Source organism: Stegostoma tigrinum, chromosome 6 (assembly GCF_030684315.1).
Source record: "Stegostoma tigrinum isolate sSteTig4 chromosome 6, sSteTig4.hap1, whole genome shotgun sequence".
Taxonomy (NCBI): Eukaryota; Metazoa; Chordata; class Chondrichthyes; order Orectolobiformes; family Stegostomatidae; genus Stegostoma; species Stegostoma tigrinum.
The window spans coordinates 94,226,779-94,247,361 of NC_081359.1; the positions used below are offsets into that span (position 1 = coordinate 94,226,779).

Sequence of the window (20,583 nt, forward strand, 5' to 3'; positions counted from 1 at the left end):
AAGTTAGGCCTGTTTTCTCTGCAGTTTAGAAGGTTAATGGGTGATCTGATTCAAGTCTTCAAGATATTAACAGGAAAAAACAGAGCAGATAAAGATAAACTATTTCCATTGGTTGTGGATTCTAGAACTAAGGACATAGTCTGATAATTAGGGCCAGACCATTTTGGAGAGATGTTAGGAAGTTCCGCTATACACAAAGGGAAGTAGATGTTTGGAATTTTCTTCCACAAATGGCAGCAAATGCAGGATCAGTTGTTAACTTTAAATCTGAGATAGACAAATATTTGTAAAGCAAGGGTGTGAAGGCGGATCAGCCATGATCTCACTGAATGGTTGGTGGCACAGACTTGGGGCGGTTGAACGGTCTACTCCTGTTCCCATGTATATCTAAATAAATCAATCATTTTGTATATGTACATCAGCTGTGTTCTGCCTTCAATTATTGCAGAGATTTTAAAACTTAAATCATTTTATGCCCTAATTTTTTTCATTATTTGCTGACTTAGTACAATATTTCCATTGTTGTCCATTTCAAAATCTTGCATTGATGGTAACTGTTTGGAGTGGGTGCTTCAGAACCTGTAAGAGGGGTCACTGCTCAGTTAATTTTTCCAAGTGTTCCCTATACAGGAAATTCAGAGTTGTTTTTTTTTCCTGTTGACACTATCTTGCATTCAGTCTACAACTAGCTGCACCGATAAGGTAACTCCTAAAATTGCTGCGCATTATGCAAATCTGCCATCATAATGCTGGGAAGGACAACCCACTGCAAGTCATCAATCATATGGCTGCCTTTATTCTGAACTGGTTCATAGATTCAGAACCAGTTCTGAGGAAGGGTCACTGGACCCGAAACGTTACTCTGTTTTCTCCTCCACAGATGCTGCAAGACCTGCTGAGCTTTTCTCGCAACTTTGTTTTTGTTCCTGATTTACAGCATCTGCAGTTCTTTTGGTTCATAGATTACCCAGCTCCCAATGTCAGCTCCAAGCAATTATTATCAGGGAGGTTAGATAAGGAAAGCAAAGAGAAGGTATGAATCTCTTATGTCAGGACGCTTCTCTTCCTTTACTCACCAGGATCTGGAGGCTGGCACGCAATTAAAACGATGGTTTGATGTGATCAAAAGTGGGGTTGGGGTCAGTGTTGGTAGTAAATAGCCTGGACCCCGAAAGAAAGATACCACTTCAAAAAAAATCTTAATTGGCTCTTTAATTTGGGACCTGTAACTGGGAGAGTGGAAGGATGATTCTGAACTGCAGTAGCAAGTGTATTTTCCAGTTGTATGGGGAGATAGTACTGTGTTGGTTCTGCTCTCTGCATATCCTGCAAATGAAGAAGACACCCGCCGGTCAGATTATAATGAAGGGCATCCTCGTGAGGATTTTCGGGGTCAGGTAGTTTACATTACATGGAAAGCTGAGAATGTGTAGTTCTAGGGGAGATGTGCAGATCGTCTTCCCATTGATGAACTCTTTGGAACAGTTGATGAATCAGCACTGGTATTGCAATCACTGGTGTAACAATCAGGAATTTGTCAAATTATGTAAACTCTGGTAAACTGGTAATCATTGACTATGTGTTATCAATGGACTAAAACCAAACAGAGCAGTCATTTCTGAAGAAGAGTCCAGACCTGAAACGTCAGCTTTCCTGCTCCTCTGATGCTGCCTGGCCTGCTGTGTTCATCCATCTCAACACCTTGTCATCTCAGACATTTTGTGCAGGTCTTCCAAGGAGCATTAAGTTTTTTTTAAAATTTATTCATGAAATATGGCATTTATTTATGGCCCATGTCTAATTTCATTGAAAAGGTAGTGGTGAGCTGCCTTTTTGAATCCCTGCAGTCCATGGGATGTAAGGGCCCCCACAGTGCTGTCGGGTAGGGATGTTCCATGGTTTTAATGCAAAAGAAAATGAAGGATTAGGAATATTTTTCCAAGTCAGGTTGGTGTGTGACATGGAAGGGAATTTGTGGTGTTCCCGTGTGCCTTTCACCCTTGATCTTTTCGGCAACAGAGGACTTTTGGAAGTTGTTGTCAAAAAAATCCTGGGAGAGTTTTTGCAGTGCATCCTGAAGATAACGTCAAAAGTTAACATGGTTACAACTATCTTTTCAGGCATAAACTGGGCATTGTGACTAAACTAGCATCCACCCTTGATTTGTATGGGTGTCCTGAGAACATGCAATGCAGAATCTTTGAGATATATGTTGACTCGGAAGATGTGGGATGTGGGTATCAGGATGAAAATGACAATAACGGAGCTGGTTATCTGACTGCTCTACCATCCTGAAATTGATGCAACCCGAGAGATGGATTGGGAAGAAACTTGGGCAAGAAGATATTTTTTGAATGTGCTTGTATGACATCAAATGATGTCTACATGTTAATCGTTCGATTTTGATGGAAAATACAAGCATCATTTCCCATTGTGATAGTCCAACAGTTACTTTGCTTTGACGTTTGCCCCATCTCTTTACCAGGTGCTTATCAAAGCCGTGTTGTATGTGAAGGGCAGTAAGAGATGGCTACAATCAGCACCCACCAGTCATACCCATGTGTTCACAGACTCTCGGTCAGGAATAATGATGATGAGCTCGAGAGAATGGAAAATGGCAGCAGCAGGTACAGTAAAACCTTTTGGACTTCCATTGTTCAACATTACCATGTCACAGTCAAATGAACACAATGGCAAAATCCCAGATAACTCAATAGTTAATTCTGTCTCCACTCAGGACTTTTAAATTTGATTGCCTTGTTTGGAAGGATGCTAAATGACTGAGAGCATCATGTAATATACCTTTTACACGCGAAGACAAAGCACCCACAAAATCACCTTTATTAGATGTTTCTTTTGCCATTCTAATTTGACTTCTCATGAACTGACTTTACCATTTTGTAAATGGGAAGTAAACTGTAAAGTTAAGTCTACGTAATTGCAGAAAGGTGCTTGCAATTGGTTTAGAACCAAATAGAATAGAAATTCATTGTCATGTGTACCTTCACTTGAAAAATACAGTGAAAAGTTTTATAAACTGCCACACCATAGCGCCCATATTAATGACAGACGTCAAACATCATAATTATAGTAAAAAAGTAAAGTTGAGGCAAAGTCCATCACAGTTCAGCTAACAGCTTTAGGGGCTGGGGAAAGCCGAGTAAGGATCAATGGAATACCCATTGTTTAGGAGACATGTGGCTGCTATTTTTAGCTATTCTGGGAGAGATGCTTGGTGATTTCTTCTATCAGGAGGAAGTAGCCACAAGGCTGTGTGCCTGTGCTGACATCACAAAAATGAACACGTCAGATTGCCACATGTTGGATTTGAACTGGAATGCTATGTGGGAAGACATTTGAGAACACAAAGAAGCCTGCATCACCCTTCACTTGTCCTTGTTAGTGTACATGGGCTAAGGAGAAATTACACAAACTGCGGTTGTAGTCCCTGGTATTTAGAAGGTTAAATCTGAATTGATCAAAATTTTCAAGATATTAAAGGGAACAAATAGTGCAGACAGTTGTTTTTGCTGGTTGGAGAGTTTAGGACTAGGAGGCATTGTCTAAAAATTAGTGTCAGACCTTTCAGGAGTGAAATTAGTAAATATTTCTACACAAGGAGGGTAGAAATGTTTTAACTCACTTCTGCAAATAGCCAGTTTAATTGTTAATTTTATAACTGAGTTTGATACATTTTGTCAACCACAAGTGTAATGGGATATGGGGCACAGGCAGGTTTATTGTGTCTGATCTCCGAAAAGCTATCATCTCATTGAATGATGAGGCAGGTATGAGGAGCGAAATGATCTACTCCCATGTTCCTATGGAAACCTTATGGTAATGGTATTTATAATATCTGGATTTACTGTCAGAAAGTAAGCTTTTGAGTTAGTTGTATTTTTCAAGAGTTAGAAGCACAACCTTTTGACTTTGCAACCTCTTCCTACAGCTGGGATGATATCTGGAACATAAATGTTTCCACAACATGTCACCGTTGTCCAATATCAGCAGGCTCTTGAGTGATTCATCCTCCCACATGAGATTGCCCTTTGTCAGCCCAGTTTAGAATCAACAACATTGGTTACTAAGGGTAGTGGAGTTTAAGTGGACAATTTAAGTCCAGGGTCTGAGTATGGGAGTGCATCACTCCCACAATGGAACCTGCCAGCCCTGACAGTAGCTTTACAGTACAAAGGTGTTAAAATGCAACCTCAACAATAAATTTTTTGATAGTTGCCAAAAGTAGTTCAGCATGTTTTATTATTCAAGAGTTCTTTGTTTAGTCTTTTAAATTTTATACTCTGTAAGGATTTTGATTTACGAGAAAAAGACCATTATGCCTGGTGAGCTTGTTCAGTCACATTGTCAGCATGGCTCCTCCCTATTTGAAACACATCATCCGATTATTCTTCCTTACGCAGTTGCTTTCAATAATGTGGTCGGTAATGTATTCCACAAATTTGTCAGAATGGGCTTTGTGCATGTATGTGTGTGTGACGTTTAACCTGATTTTCAGTCTACTCACATTTACATTGTACAATTACATTTTAAACTGTCTCTGGCATTACGAGGTTTTTTTTTAACACAGTGAACAATTTGACTGGATCAGCTTTTGTCAATTCATAGTGAAATAATAAGAATATCAAAGGCAGGCCATTCAGCCTGTCCAGCTCGTCCTTTCTGAGAAACCTACATTTTACCGTTACAAACTTCCTTTGTAAGCTTGAAAATTCAGGGCGCTTTCCACAACAAACTGCCCCAACCTTTTCTCATAACTTAAATTCCAAATACCCGAAATCTTCTTTGTTGTTTGCCTTGGTATTCTCAGGCACAATACTTACGTTTACCTATGCTTCACATAAGTATACATTTTCTTTACTCACTTATGGGATGTGGGCATTGCTGGCTGGCCAGCATTTGTTGCCCTTGTGAAGGTGGTGGTGAGCTGCCTTCTTGAACCGTTGCAGTCCATGAGCTGTAGATTGATCCATAATGTCCTTAATGGGGGGAATTCCAATGTTTTTACCCAGCAACAGCAAGGAACAGTGATATTTTTCTAAATCAGGATAGCAGGTGTCTTGGAAGGGGGCTTGCAGATGGTGGTATTCCCATGTGTCTGCTGCCCTTATCCTTCTAGATGGAAGTGGTCAAAGGTTTGGAAAGTGCTGTCTAAGGATCTTTGGTCAATTTCTGCAGTGTGTCTTAGAGTTAGTACATACTGCCACTACTGACCATCAGTGGTGGAGGGATTGGATGCTTGTCAATATGGTATGAATCAACAAGGCACAAGTTTGGAGTATTATGGAATAGTCCCCACTTGCCTGCATGGTGCCAAGCTTCCTGAGTGTTGTTGGAGGTGCACCGATCCAGGTAAGTAGGGAGTATTCCATCACACTCCTAATTTGTGCCTTGTAGACGTGGACAGGCTTTGGGGAGTCAGGAGGTGAGTTACTTGCTGCTTTATTTCTAGCCTCTGACATACTATTGTGTTTATGTGGCAAGTTTCTGCTTAATGGTACTGGCAATGATGCTGATAGTGGGAGATTCAGAGATGATAATACCATTGAATGTCAAGGGGCATTGTCAGATTGTCTGTTATTGGAGATGGTCATTACTTGCCATGTGAGTGGCACGAATGTTACTTGCCACTTGTCAAGCCAAGCCTGGATATTGTCCAGATCTTGTTGCATTGGAACACGGACTGCTTCAGTATCTGAGGAGTTGTGAATGGTGCTGAACATTGTGTAGTCATCAGTGAACATCCCCACTTCTGATCTTATGATGGAGGGAAGGTCATTGATATTATGCCTTATACCTAAATATGTCAAGATGGTAAGCCACCAAAAGTGTAGATCTAAATATTGTAAATGGTTTCTAATGGAATGACAGATCAAGTTAGTCAAAATTCAAAGCAAATGGATCCTTTGTTCATCTGGTCTCAGCTTCATTGTTTTGAACTCAATATGTTACTTTAAGATACTTTTAATGTCAATTTGTGGCTGTTTCAGCATTTCATTTTTCATTGAGGAAATGTGATATGACAGAAAAGAGGGAAAAAATTATCGGTTAATTTGAGTGGCATATCCTAAAGGCCTGACTTCTGATTGGGTTTCTGCTCAGGACTCACTCACTGTGTGAGGACACCTCTTCTGAACTGCAGGGAGTGATCTCCATGGAGACCAAACGGCAGGCTGATTCCCGCCGGAGTTCTTTCACAGGCGCAGGAGCTCTAGCCAGGTATTGTCACCATCTGGGCAGACTGCTCGGGTAAGATGAAACTGGTTAAATGGAATTGTCTAAAGCAAACACTTGAATGAAGCTGAAAGCAGCATAATGAAGAAGCTGGAGGAACACAGCAGGCCAGGCAGCATCAGAGGAGCAGGAAAGTTTATGTTTAGGATCGGGACTGTTCTTTGTCCCTGCTCCTCTGATGCTGCCTGGCCTGCTGTGTTTTTTCAGCTCCACACTGTGTTATCTCTGACTCCAGCATCTGCAGTTCTTAATATCTCATAATGAAAAAGATCTCCTTTTGTGCTCTCATTAACTAAAATGAATATATATGATTAATTCAATTCTTTTAACTACCAGATTTCCTTATGTCAATCCCAAATTTATCACATTCTAATAAAACTATAGGACCTGCTTCCTGCTTTGCCCCACACTCTCTGTGGAATGCTGATCCTCAAGTTATGAAACCAACTATCTCTCTAATAGAGAGGAATGCCTGTCATCTTCTGTGGGCAATGGCTAAAGATTCTGCCAATGATAATTAAGCAGAACTGTAGACTATGTGCTTAATTCATCAAATCAAACATTTTACATTGCTTGTGCTTGGAACTTGGCACTAGGCTCTCTTTAACGCAGCAGACAGTAGATTCAAAGTCTGGCTCACAGTCAGTATAGTGCAAATGCACTGAAGTGAAAATCATGAGGGATCAAGATGGCGTCAATAGAAAATAAATTTTCACATCAGCAAGAAAGGAAGGTGGAGGCATAATCAGCCATGGTTTCCAAAATTGGTGTACAAACAGAAACATTGTAGGGCTGTGGGCAGAGGAAGTGGGAGGATCAGCTCCTGCTTGACAGGCTGAGTAGCTGCTTTCTGTGCTGTCATTGGTCAATGATTCTACAAAAGTGTCAGTGGAGCATTTGCCAATGTCAACACTGAGTCTCGACAATTGTGTATTTAATGCAATGAATTATTTCTTTAGGTTCAGTCATTTCATCGTCATGGTGAGGAACTGGACAACTCGACGAATGCACAGTGAAGACCAGAGGCCAGATTCTTTCTTGGAACGCTTTCGAGGACCGGAGATAAAGGACGTGTCAAGTCGGGACAGCAACAGCCAATCAGCTATGGGCAATCTCGAGCATCAAGCAAAGAGCAAAAGGTAAGTTCTGTTCTCCACACTGGCAGCTGCTTAAATATACTTTCATATCAATCTATTCGTACCTCTGAAGCAGGTGAGACTTGAGCTCAGGTCTCCTAGATCCGAGGTAGGGACGGCACTACTGCGCCACAAGAGAACTTTGCAGCAGTTTGTTTCAAGTCTTGTTTGAAGTGAGCTCAAAGGTTCTGACAAGCTTAGCATGGTTTCCAAAGCAAAACCCAAATTGAATAAAATGTTTGAAAGCCAATTATACCATATTTCCCAACAGAGTTGGGCAATGTATTTCAGATTGGTGCCAAGGAGCAAAAGCTCAATTCCATGGATAATCCTTGTGCTTGTATGGGTTAGGAATGTATTTGAGTATAACCTGGCATTTGATTTGACCCATTCCACATCCAGCAAACAATATTACAGTACTTCTCACCTTTCCAGCATCTTCTGTTCGCATTTCTATTGGATTCCTCGCAATCTGTTGCATCATTCCTCATTTTGTCATCTACTACAGACATTTACTGAATAGGTTTGTCAGAGGCTATCTATAAGAATTAAAAATCTAAATAAAATTGTTGGCATGAAAAATGCGAATGAATGATTTCTCCCGCAGAGCTGCTTAGCTAAAAGGATAGAGTGGAACTGTGACAAATGTCTCATTCTACCCCTCTAGAATAGCAAACATTGAACTCAAGGCCTAAAGCTTTGGCCAATATGCAAAGTCTTGTATATTTTTTGTTGCATTTTGGAAAGAGACGTGTCACATTTACAAAAGTTTTTAGATCCGAAACATTAACTCTATTTCACTCTCTACAGATGCTGCTAGACCCGCTGAATTTTTCCAACACTCTTGTTTCTCCGTCACTTGTACATGTTCACATTTGCACATTGATCTTACCAACACTAATTTTTAGGGAGAGATCACACAATTGAAAGTTAACATATGAGAAAGGATTAGGAGTAAGCCACCCAGCCCCTAGATCCTGCTCTGCCACTGTTAATCATGACTGATCAACTAACTCAACACCATGTTTCCACACTATCCCCATATCCTTGAGGTCAGCACTATCTAGAAACCAATTTATGTCATGAACATACCCAATGATCGAGCTCCCACAGTCCTCTGGAGTAGAAAATTCCAAAATTCACCACCCACCGAATGAAGAAATTCCTCTTCATCCCAGTCTTAAATGTCTTGCTCCTTATTCTGAGACCTTGTCCCCTAGTTTTAGATTACCCCTCAACCCCACAGGAAGGTGAAGCATCCATTCTGCTTTCACCCCGTCTAGACCTTTAAGGATTTTGTAAGTTTGAATGAAATCCCCTCTCATTCTTCGAAATTCTAGAGAATACTATCTCTTCAATATCTCCTTACAGGATGTCTGGCCATTCCAGGAATTATTCTGACAATCATTCATTGCGTTAAGGCTATCTTAAGTAAGGAGAGCAAAGCTGCTTACAATATTACCAAATGTGGTCTCACCAAGGTTACATAGATCCTTTGCCAATGAAGGCCAACATGCCAGTTGCTTTCCTAATGACCTGGTGCACCCACATGTTTGCTTTCAGTGACTTGACAAGAAGGACACCCTAAGGACTTGAACATCTCCCACCTTTTCATAATTTAAGAAATACTTCGTACCTTCATTCCTCCTACCAAACAGCATAGCCTCACAAGTATCCAAATTATTATATATTTCATCTGCTGTGTTCCTCTCACTCACTCAGCCTGTCCAAATCTTCTTGATCCCTCTCTGCATCATCCTCACACAATATATGCCCTCACCTAATTTCTTCTCATCTTAGTGCACATTAACTGAGAACTGTGAAACCAAATGATGTTAATTATTCAATGCTGTTACTAATAGGCACACCAATAAACAAGGCCAACTGCTCCTACCTGCTCTTGTAGTTATCATGCATGTTGGTGGTGATAATTTTTCCAAATGTTCGCACATAATATGGAGATGCACCGGTTTGAAATTCTGAAGCATGCTCCCTGTAGTTTTCCAACCGTTCACAACATTGATAGGTTAAAAAGTTGAAGACACAGATTATAGTTAGAAGTTAATAAAGGAACTCCTTTAGACTAAGATTAATTGATAAGTGTAAGAGATAATGGGAACTGCAGATGCTGGAGAATCCAAGATAATAAAATGTGAGACTGGATGAACACAGCAGGCCAAGCAGCATCTCAGGAGCACAAAAGCTGACGTTTTGGGCCTAGACCCTTCATCAGACAGGGGGATGGGGTGAGGGTTCTGGAATAAATAGGGAGAGAGGGGGAGGCGGATCGAAGATGGAGAGAAAAGAAGATAGGTGGAGAGGGTGTAGGTGGGGAGGTAAGGAGGGGATAGGTCAGTCCAGGGAAGACGGACAGGTCAAGGAGGTGGGATGAGGTTAGTAGGTAGATGGGGGTGCGGCTTGGGGTGGGAGGAAGGGATGGGTGAGAGGAAGAACAGGTTAGGGAGGCAGAGACAGGTTGGAATGGTTTTGGGATGCAGTGGGTGGAGGGGAAGAGCTGGGCTGGTTGTGTGGTGCAGTGGGGGGAAGGGGACGAACTGGGCTGGTTTTGGGATGCAGTGGGGGAAGGGGAGATTTTGAAACTGGTGAAGTCCACATTGATACCATTAGGCTGCAGGGTTCCCAGGTGGAATATGAGTTGCTGTTCCTGCAACCTTCGGGTGGCATCATTGTGGCACTGCAGGAGGCCCATGATGGACATGTCATCTAAAGAATGGGAGGGGGAGTGGAAATGGTTTGCGACTGGGAGGTGCAGTTGTTTGTTGCGAACTAGGCGGAGGTGGTCTGCAAAGCAGTCCCCAAGCCTCCGCTTGGTTTCCCCAATGTAGAGGAAGCCACACCGGGTGCAGTGGATGCAGTATACCACATTGGCAGATGTGCAGGTGAACCTCTGCTTAATGCGGAATGTCATCTTGGGGCCTGGGATAGGGGTGAGGGAGGAAGCGTGCGGGCAAGTGTAGCATTTCCTGAGGTTGCAGGGGAAGGTGCCGGGTGTGGTGGGGTTGGAGGGCAGTGTGGCGCGAACAAGGGAGTCACGGAGAGAGTGGTCTGTCCGGAAAGCAGACAGGGGTGGGGATGGAAAAATGTCTTGGGTGGTGGGGTCGGATTGTAAATGACTCCCTTGTTCGCTCCAGACTGCCCTCCAACCCCACCACACCCGGCACCTTCCCCTGCAACCGCAGGAAATGCTACACTTGCCCCCACACCTCCTCCCTCACCCCTATCCCAGGCCCCAAGATGACATTCCACATTAAGCAGAGGTTCACCTGCACATCTGCCAATGTGGTATACTGCATCCACTGTACCCGGTGTGGCTTCCTCTACATTGGGGAAACCAAGCGGAGGCTTGGGGACCGCTTTGCAGAACACCTCCGCTCAGTTCGCAACAAACAACTGCACCTCCCAGTCGCAAACCATTTCCACTCCCCCTCCCATTCTTTAGATGACATGTCCATCATGGGCCTCCTGCAGTGCCACAATGCTGCCACCCGAAGGTTGCAGGAACAGCAACTCATATTCCGCCTGGGAACCCTGCAGCCTAATGGTATCGATGTGGACTTCACCAGTTTCAAAATCTCCCCTTCCCCCACCGCATCCCTAAACCAGCCCAGTTCGTCCCCTCCCCCCACTGCACCACACAACCAGTCCAGCACTTCCCCTCCACCCACTGCATCCCAAAACCAGTCCAACCTGTCTCTGCCTCCCTAACCTGTTCTTCCTCTCACCCATCCCTTCCTCCCACCCCAAGCCGCACCCCCATCTACCTACTAACCTCATCCCACCTCCTTGACCTGTCCGTCTTTCCTGGACTGACCTATCCCCTCCCTACCTCCCCACCTATACTCTCTCCACCTATCTTCTTTACTCTCCATCTTCGGTCCGCCTCCCCCTCTCTCCCTATTTATTCCAGATCCCTCACCCCATCCCCCTCTCTGATGAAGGGTCTAGGCCCGAAACATCAGCTTTTGTGCTCCTGAGATGCTGCTGGGCTTGCTGTGTTCATCCAGCCTCACATTTTATTAATTGATAAGTGTACTGAGTTACCAAGGAGGATTACCAAAGCAAATACAATTGGAAAGGAAGCTGGAGATGGAAACTAAGATAACCTGTGATGGCAGAAGTTGGATTTGAAATTTTACCAAAAAGAGATATAATTGTTTGGTCAAATGGCCATTTCCTTGGATTACTGATGCTCATCAATTTATGGCAACAGATAAATTCACACTTACATTTTGAGGAAATTGTGTAAAATATAGCAATCAAACCTGAAATCTTCAGTACCGCTTGTGGCACAACAGCAACAGAACTGGGAGTGCCAGCTCCAAACTGTGAATTGTCACGATTTAACTGGAAATTTAATGTGGTTGCATTTTTATCACATTTTGAGAGTATAAAAATGGTGAGCCATGGGCTCCTGGCAAAATTCATCACCAACAATTGCAACAACAAAGAAGATGAGCGAATAATCTTCTGCTTCATCACATTAATCTTTGTAGAACCTGTTTTATTCCCAGTACGGTTGCTAATGGAACCTCACTAGTCACTAATTAAAGTTCATTCCCTACCCTTGCTGATTTTTCAAGTCGCTGTGGTCTTAGGGCAGAAATACTCTAGGATCAGAAATTCTATTAGACAATGCAAGTGAAACCATTCCTGTTGTTTTTCTGTGTTCTGAGTTTAGATTAAGGGTATATACATTGAAGGTTAACCACATTGTTGTGGAAACCAGACCCTGTGCACCCTTTCATAATTCTGTTTTGTTTGAGCATAGTGGAGTGCTGTACATTTAATGAAAACTGGTAATATTTAAGAAGCAAAGAAAAGAATAAATATTTGAGTAAAAGAGGCCAAATGTTTTTGGTACCCCTTTTGGGAAGAACAGTTCCCAGTCTCTTATCTCCCTTCGAAAGACCATGAGCATCCCCTGCTGCTCAGACTTGGCTATGCTGAAGCAAAGTATGAGCTTTGAACAGGGACTAGATCATAATTCACAATCCAAGGAGAAGAAAACGTCACTAAATCCTCTTAACTAGCTTAAAGCTCTTATCAGATTGATGAACACTATGCCCTGTTAAGAAATAGCATTATATCAGGAACTCCAGTATGAAATCTGTGCTAATTAGATGTTACCAGACAAATCTTTCCCCCTAACTCCACATTTTAGTAATACATGATGTTACATCCAAGGGTGGAGAAGTGCACCAGTACTCCACCCCATTACCGCATTGGTCACAACATAAAATTAAAATATTTTTTACATGATGACTAGTTAAATATTTAATGTATATAAGATTTTAAACACATGCTCTGCTGCATCTGTTGCTCCTGATGTGGTTTCCTCTACATTGGAGAGGCCAGATTCGGTGATAGATTTGTCGAGCATCTGTGTTCTGTCCTCTCCAGTGAATGCCACCTTCCAGTTGCCAGCTATTTTAACTCCCCCTCCCACTCCCTTGGCTACATGTCCATCCCGGGCCTCCTCCAATGTCACAAAGAGATCACACGAAAATTGGAGGAACAACACCTCATATTCCACCTCAGGAGCTTACGGCCCAATGGCTTCAATGTAGAATTCACAAGCTTCAAAATCTCCCCAACACCACCCCCCACCCCCCAACCAGCCTCATTCCCAATTCCAGCCCTTCCTCTCATCTCTACCTCCTTGATCTGACACAACATGTCCATCTTTCTTCTCACCTATCTACTCCACCCTTTTCATTGACCAATCTCCAAAACCCCGTACCTGCATCCACCTACCACCAGCCCACCTGCCTTCACCCAGCCCCAACCCCCCCCATTTATTTCTGAGTTCCCTTCCCCTTCCCCGGTCCTGATGGAAGGGTCCCAACCCAAAACATCGACTTTCCTGTTCCTCTGACATTGCCTGACCTGCTGTGTTCCTCCATCAGGTTTCTGAATAACACAGTTGTTGGCTTACTATCAAAAGAACAAATATTCAATACAGATGCAATAATTGGTTAATGTACACAGTCAGTAATATGGAAGTATAAATACCCATCCTTTCAACTATCCCCAAAATACTTGCAAGCATTCTTCGGGAAAAATGAGACGATTTCTCTGCATACTTTGGCTTTCTAAACAAAAACACACTTTAACCAATGGGTTATTCTTAAATGCACAAGGATAAAGCATGATGGTTCTCTAGAATCTGTTGTTCTGCTATTCTGACATGTGTTGTCAAGTCACTAACTGTGCTTGGTTTGAAGGTTTCTCTGAACTTTGAGGAGTTCCAGACATGCCTTGTCCAGGAGGTACAATGTTGAGAAGAAGAAATAAGTTGCACCCTGACTCAATAAGTGTTTTCTTCCAGAAAAGAGAGAGACTGTAGGAGCAGAAGTGGGCCATTCAGTCCATGGAATCTGCTCCCTCATTTAATTAGATCATGCTAATCTGATTCTCCTTCCTTCCACTTTCTGACAGCAAAGAAAGTTCCCTCAGAGTACAATGGGACTTTGATCAGATGAGCTGATGGACCTATGAGCGACAGATGGAATTTAATTTAGATAAATGTGACGTGCTACCTTTTGGTAGGGTAAATCAGGGCAGGACTTATACGCTTAATGTTAATGTCCTGGGGAGTGGTGCCAAACAAAGGAACCTTGGAGTGCAGGTTCATAATTCATTGAAATTGGAGTCACAAGTAGACAGGATAGTGAAGAACGTGTTTGGTATGCTTGCCTTTATTGGTCAGGAGTTGGGAGGTCATGTTGCAGCTGTACAGGACATTGATTAGGCCACTTTTGGAATTCTGCATTCAGTTAAGGTCTCCTTGCTATAGGAAGGATGTTGTTAAACTTGAAAGGGTTCTGGAAAGATTACAAGGATATTGCCAGGATTGGAGGGTTTAGCTATAGGGAGAGGCTGAATAGGCTGGGGCTATTTCCTCTGGAGTGTTGGAGGCTGAGGGGTGACCTTATGGAGGTTTATAAAATAATAAGGGGCATGGATAGGTTATAGTAAAGATCTTTTACCCAGGGTAGGGGAGTCCAACACTGGAGGGCATAGGTTTAAAGTGAGGGGGGAAAGACTTCAAAGGGGCAACGTTTTCATGCAGGGAGTGGTGTGTGTATGGAATGAACTGCCAGAAGAAGCGGTGGAGGCTGGTACAAATACAACATTTAATAGACATCTGGATGAGTATGTGAATAGGAGGGGCTTGGAGTGATATGGGCCAAATGCTGGCAAATGGGGTTAGATTAATTTAGGATATGTAGTTGGCATGGACAAGTTGGACTGAAGGGTCTGTTTCCGTGCTGTACATCTCTATGACTCTATTGCATTTAATTCTGGAACTAAACATCAAGGATTGATTGTTGATGGTGTGCGCCACGGGTTCAGCAGAATTAAATTAAGATTTAATCTTAATTATTTAACTAAAAGTGTTAAGTAAGGAGGAGTAATTCCATGAGTGTACATTCACTCCCTTTAAACCTCAAGTTGTTCTCATGATATTTAATATGATGTATCTTTGTAGCAAAAAAAAATTAGGGGTCTGCCATTCATTGGAGTTTTTGAAGGCAGCCAAAATTAACACCGTTCCACCTGATATAACCCCTGCCTTAAATATTCTACGTCTTATTTCAAATTGACATACAGTTGACGTTTGGAATTCTTCCTCAAACTGCAGTGCATGCTGGATCACTTGTTAATTTTTAAATCTGTGATAATTTTTTGAGAAGCAAAGGTATTAAGAGAAATGGGCCAAAGACAGGTGAATGGTGTTCAGCCACATCTCAGTCACGATCTCATTAAATGGTGGAACAGATTGGAGGGGCTGAAAAGTCTACTCCTGTTCCTCAGTTAGAAACTGATTTTCTCTCTGCCTGATGTGTCCCATCATCCGTTTTGGACTGTTGCTGACATTTGAAAAACAATTACTTGTTCAGTTAACTTGCGCCTTGGTACAGCATTGGTCAATGATGAGATAATTCATTGTCATTTTGCACTTTGTAATTGTGTAAGTGAGGAAATAATTGTGGGTCAGCTTTCTGGATTTGCTGCCTGACAGAGAAGATGACTTTGCTTCTTTTTGAACTTCTTTGGAACTATAGCTGGATGCTATCCTACCTGTTACCTTAAGTTACGTGCACAAAAATACAACTAGCAAAGATTATAAAGGTAAGTACTGGTGAGGGAAGACATTAGTTTACCTTGCTCATAATTCCACTTCCATATCCAAATGCCTCTTGAATGATCTAGGTGTTTTGGACCACTGTTCTTGGACAACTATTCTGGGAATTGCAATAGTGATTGTGTAAAACAGACAATGTCTAATTGGCTAATCATTAGAATCCAACCTGATTTGACATTGTGCCACTGTCACAGAAAATGTTTGGTTAGACCACATTTAAAGTACAGCATTTAGTTCTGGATCTACACATCAAAAAGGATGGATTGGAGATGGAATGCAGCACAGGCACCACAGATTAAATTTGGGGTAAAAGGGTTAAATTAGGAGGACTATTTCCTTCAACTGGTCTGATGATATGAGTGTACATTCAGTCCCTTCACCACCAAAGCACAGTGCTAGGAGTGTGTACCATCTATGAGATACACTGTAGTATCATCCAGCTTCGTCCAACAGCACCTTCCAAACCTTTATCATTTAAAAGGATGAAGGCAGCAGATACATGGAAAAACTACTACTGGCAAGATCTCCTCCAAGTTGCATGCCTTCCTTGTTTTGGAAATTAATCACTGTCCTTCAATGTTGCTGGGTCAAAATTCTGTAACTCCTTTCCTCAGTGCATTATGGGTGTCCTTACAGTCAAAAGACTGCAATGGTTCAAGGAGACAACTGACCTCTCTTCTCCAAATCAATTAGGGATCGACAATAAATGGTGGCCTAGCCAATGCTGCCCGCAACCCATTAATGAATAAAAACAAATTTAAACTTTCAAAACTGAGGAAGGATGTGAAGAACTAAGGAATCAGTTAGAATCTGTCACCTATAGATTCTATTCAATGATAGCGTTTAAGGGACACTAAACATACTCATATATTTAAATCCTAGACATAAGGATGCAGAATACTATTAACTGTGGGATTCTATATCCAATATTGTCAAAGAGCATCTTTTCTCATGTTGTCCTGCTCAGGATACCACTTTACAATACTCAGCTTTTTTTTGCTTTTATTACGTAGAATGAAATATCAATTTTTTTTATTCCTGTTATCCGTTCCTAATAGCTGTGATCCCTCTGAACAGCACTATGGGCCCAGCTAGCATCGTCCATTGGAAATGAATTTTTTTAAAAATTGAAGTGTAATAAATAAACTCAGTCTCCCTGGTTGAAATGCCTGTTGTTCAACTATTTCAGTGCCAGGACAACTTTACGTTTTGTGCTACAATTGTATTTTGCAATGCAGCAGCCAAGGATCATTGGCACATTTCAATGTTAACAACAGCAACAACAAGGATGAAGGGTAAGCAGCTTAGATAGATTACATTCTACTCCCACTAGAGATCCTAACCAATCCTGCTAATAGCATAGAGTAGCCTGCAGTAGTTCGGTTGAATCTGACAAATGCACAATTAATATGCCAAGGTGCTTTATGTCTGACTAACTGTTATATAAAGGAGGAATTAATTAATATCCTTTGAAATGTCACACTTGTATTCCATTTCTAGTTAATCAAAGGTAAAACATACCTCTAGCAATTAAAATTAGCAACAGATAAGAAGATTGGGTTTTCTGATCAGATGGCTTATGTTTGTGCACTAATCAAGTAAGTCACAATCAGAATCTTGCTATTTGATGTTTAAAATCTTTAACTCATATATTAAGATCTAGATTAGCACCTCAGTTTTAATGGAAACCATGGTAATGATAAACTTTGGTAAAAATATTTCATCAAACATTAAAGAAAAGTTTGAAATTGTTCGTAATGTGAAGAATTGAATGCAGAAAATAAAGAGAAAGGGTGAGGTATAGAAATGAATGGCAAACTAGAGCTGTGTCCCTAGAGTCGACTTCCCAACATAAATCATCTAAATTAAGATTTCAATCGGCAGCACTGCAGATTAAATGAAGAGTTGTGCCAGGGACAATGGTTCATCCAGGTGAAATGAAAATAAATTATCCATTTACTTTCACTACAAAACAACACTGAAAGAAATACCTCCCGGCCAGGTTGATGAGGTTAAATTAGCTGGGAAAGGGCCACTTGCAATTAGCAAGGATGGCATACAAGTGTACACCTTTTATAACAAATAAGGGAACAATTCAGTGCATCTGAATCTCTCTAATTTCTTATTAGAAGTTGGTGTGAGGAAAGAAATGTATTGCATTCAATAAGTAATACAGTAATGAGATAGGAAAATAACAAGGCTTCCTGCAGATATTTTGTGTCTGACTGCATCCTTGCAACTGTTAAATATGGATGGATATGCAGCAAATCCATTGGGGATGGGATATTTTCCTATGTTGCACTTTTACTGATGGTTCAAGACATCAATTTGTGAGGGAAAGGTTCTGCCACAAGTGCTGCAAATTTGGTGGTTATCAGGTGTCATTGTGGGTTGTTATTATTCTAAGTGTATTCATGAGTGTTGTAGTGTTTACTTACCATGAAGCATTGTGTTACAACCTTTCTTGTATAACACTGTGGGAAATATCGTAGAAATAGTCTAAAAAAGACGGTGTAGCACCTAGCATTTGCTTTTGTCGATTTAAAGTTATATTGCTTTAGAATCCTTTTCTAACATGCTCCTAAAATGCAATGCTGTATCCAAAATCTGTAGTTTATGTGAATAAATGTCTAGATGTGACCTATGGATTTCACAATTGGCTATAGAATTAAATTGTATTTTTATGTTTTCTTATTATCACCGTATTTTTAAATAGTTTTGCTCAAATTCACTTCATGTACAGTATTGTGTTTCAGTTTAATAATTTTACTAGATTTTTCTGACCAAACTAGGAATAACTCAACTATTGTCCAACAATTTTCAGTGTTGCTTCTTCCTTTATAGGTATCAATATGGCAATGTGTGAAAAGAGAAGTTGTTCATTTTGGAAGGGAGAACACAAAGGGACTTTGAAGGCACAGAAAACTAGCACACAGATGCAGCAGGGGCTTGACAGGGTAAATGCCAAGAGGATGTTTCCCTTCTTGGGAGAGTCGAGATAGCATTGACTCAGAAGTGAAGGGCACCAATTTAAGACTGAAACGAGGATGAATTTCTTCTTTTAGAGGGTTGAGTCTTTGGAATTTCTTAGCACAAAGAGGTTTGGGGCAGAGTTCCTGTGTGTATTTAAGGCTCAGATAGACAGATTATTGATCAATAGGTGAATCAGGGGTTATGGGGCAAGGGCACGACGGTGGACCTGAGGAATATTGGATCAGCTATGATGCTATCGAATACCAGAGCAGACTTGAGTGTCCAAACAGGCTATTCCTGCTCCAATTTCTTATGGCCTTTTTGATAATAAAGAGTCCTAAAGATGATTGTTGTGTTAGTTGTATCATTAGAAAATTGTTTTTTGGCCATTCACTTTGCTTACTATTTGATTCTGTTTTACTGCCTAAGTCAAGAAGATGGGCTTTGGAATCACTATGACTTTCTTTCACTGGCCAGCAGGATTAAAACATCTTGCTTTTGTGGTGGTGATTTATCTAGCTGTTTTAGTCCAACTAAATAGAAATGTCTTTTTCCCAACTGGGATAAATGATTTAAACAACAGGTGACAATCTGAGACTCCATTTCCAAATGTTCTCCTCAGGCAGGACCCACTTGTCACTAGCGTACATCCAAGCGACGTGCAATGAGACTATTCCATTTCTGATATTACTTCTAATCCCTGTGTGTTCTGTCTCTCGCAAGTGTTCTCCTTTAATTGAGTGGATTTCTTAACAAGTGCAAAGAACGGTGCTGTTCTTTCTCAGCAACAAAATGAGACAGAAGGACAAGACAGTGCTTGCATTATCCTTGTGTTAAATGCAAGCAAGAGAGCACCAGGACTTAATGCTGTGGGTGGCACGGTAGGTCAGCGGTTAGCACTGCTGCTTCACAGCACCAAAGACCCAAGTTCGATCCCACCCTCACATGACTGTCTGTGTGGAGTTTGCATATTCTCCCCATGTCTCTGTGCTCTGGTTACATTGTGTAGTCCAAAAATGTGCAGATTAAGTGGATTGGCCATGCTAAATTGCCCATAGTGTCTAGGGACGAGTAGGCTGGGTGGATTAGCCATGGGAAATGCAGAGTTACAGGAAAAGGGTGCATGGGTGGGATAACAAAATGTAGAGCTGGATGAACACAGCAGGCCAAGGTGCATAGGTGGGATGCTCTTTGGAAGGTTGTTATGGACCTAATGGCCTGCTTCCAAGCTGTAGGAATTCTATGATACTTGGTGTGTTAGTGGGTATGGTACTGTGATGGTTACGTTACTAACTTAATAATCCAGAATGAAGAAACACCCACATTTGGAGAATGAATTTAAAAAGATGAGGTGTATCCCTTCTTGGCAGCTTCTCAACATTTGTGAGGGATTCACTTTCCCATCCTAGCAGGCCTGGAACTGATCAAGCTCATTGCATTGTCACAAAAAATAGAACAAATCATTTGGCATACCTGGAGCCTAAACATCTTAATAAGCACAGTATGTCATTTTTAATATCTCAATGTTAACTTATATAAGAAATTCTGCATTGACAAATATGCATATAGCCAATTGTGAATTTGTGTAGGCACAAATGATTATTCAATTAACTATCATGTAAAAGAGAAGTAATAAACTGTATTAAGACATTTGGCTTGTCTCTAGTCTAAGTAAATCTGTGATTGGGCTATTTTATTGACGACTGTGGCCCTTTCTACCCATGATCCTCTTTGATATAATGATCTGCGGTAAGCTGTTAAATATTGATGTTCAACATGCAGCAAAATGGAAGAAAAGAAAGATGAGGAAAAGAAAGGGGAAAATGATGAGAAAAAGAAGCAAGTGTAAGTAATAAATGTAGACATGAAGAACACTAGTACCCAACTGTTCTTAAATTCTTTGTATTCAGATTCCTGTGCACATGAATCTGCTCAGTATGGTCATCATGAATGTTACTACAAAATGCTTTCAGTACAGATTTTAGTGCTTGCATTGTCCTAGTGTTAACTGCAAACAAGAGTGCACCAGGACTTAATGCTTTGAATTTTCTA

General features: G+C 41.3%; 1 protein-coding gene across 3 annotated transcripts in view; it reads left to right on the forward strand.

The window, feature by feature from the left end:
* Window positions 1-20,583, forward strand: part of cnga3a (cyclic nucleotide gated channel subunit alpha 3a) — a 50,969-nt gene that overhangs the window by 19,430 nt on the left and 10,956 nt on the right. Inside the window, exons 2-7 of one of the 3 annotated variants that reach the window (XM_059646781.1) lie at window positions 2,486-2,627; window positions 6,121-6,237; window positions 7,212-7,391; window positions 11,811-11,864; window positions 18,650-18,658; window positions 20,314-20,376. In XM_059646781.1, the coding sequence (XP_059502764.1) occupies window positions 2,527-2,627; window positions 6,121-6,237; window positions 7,212-7,391; window positions 11,811-11,864; window positions 18,650-18,658; window positions 20,314-20,376 (524 nt within the window). In that variant the 5' untranslated portion in view covers window positions 2,486-2,526. Of the gene's footprint in view, window positions 1-2,485; window positions 2,628-6,120; window positions 6,238-7,211; window positions 7,392-11,810; window positions 11,865-17,073; window positions 17,157-18,649; window positions 18,659-20,313; window positions 20,377-20,583 lie in introns of those variants that run through there. The other 2 variants (XM_048532882.2, XM_059646780.1) reach the window with 2 other exon arrangements.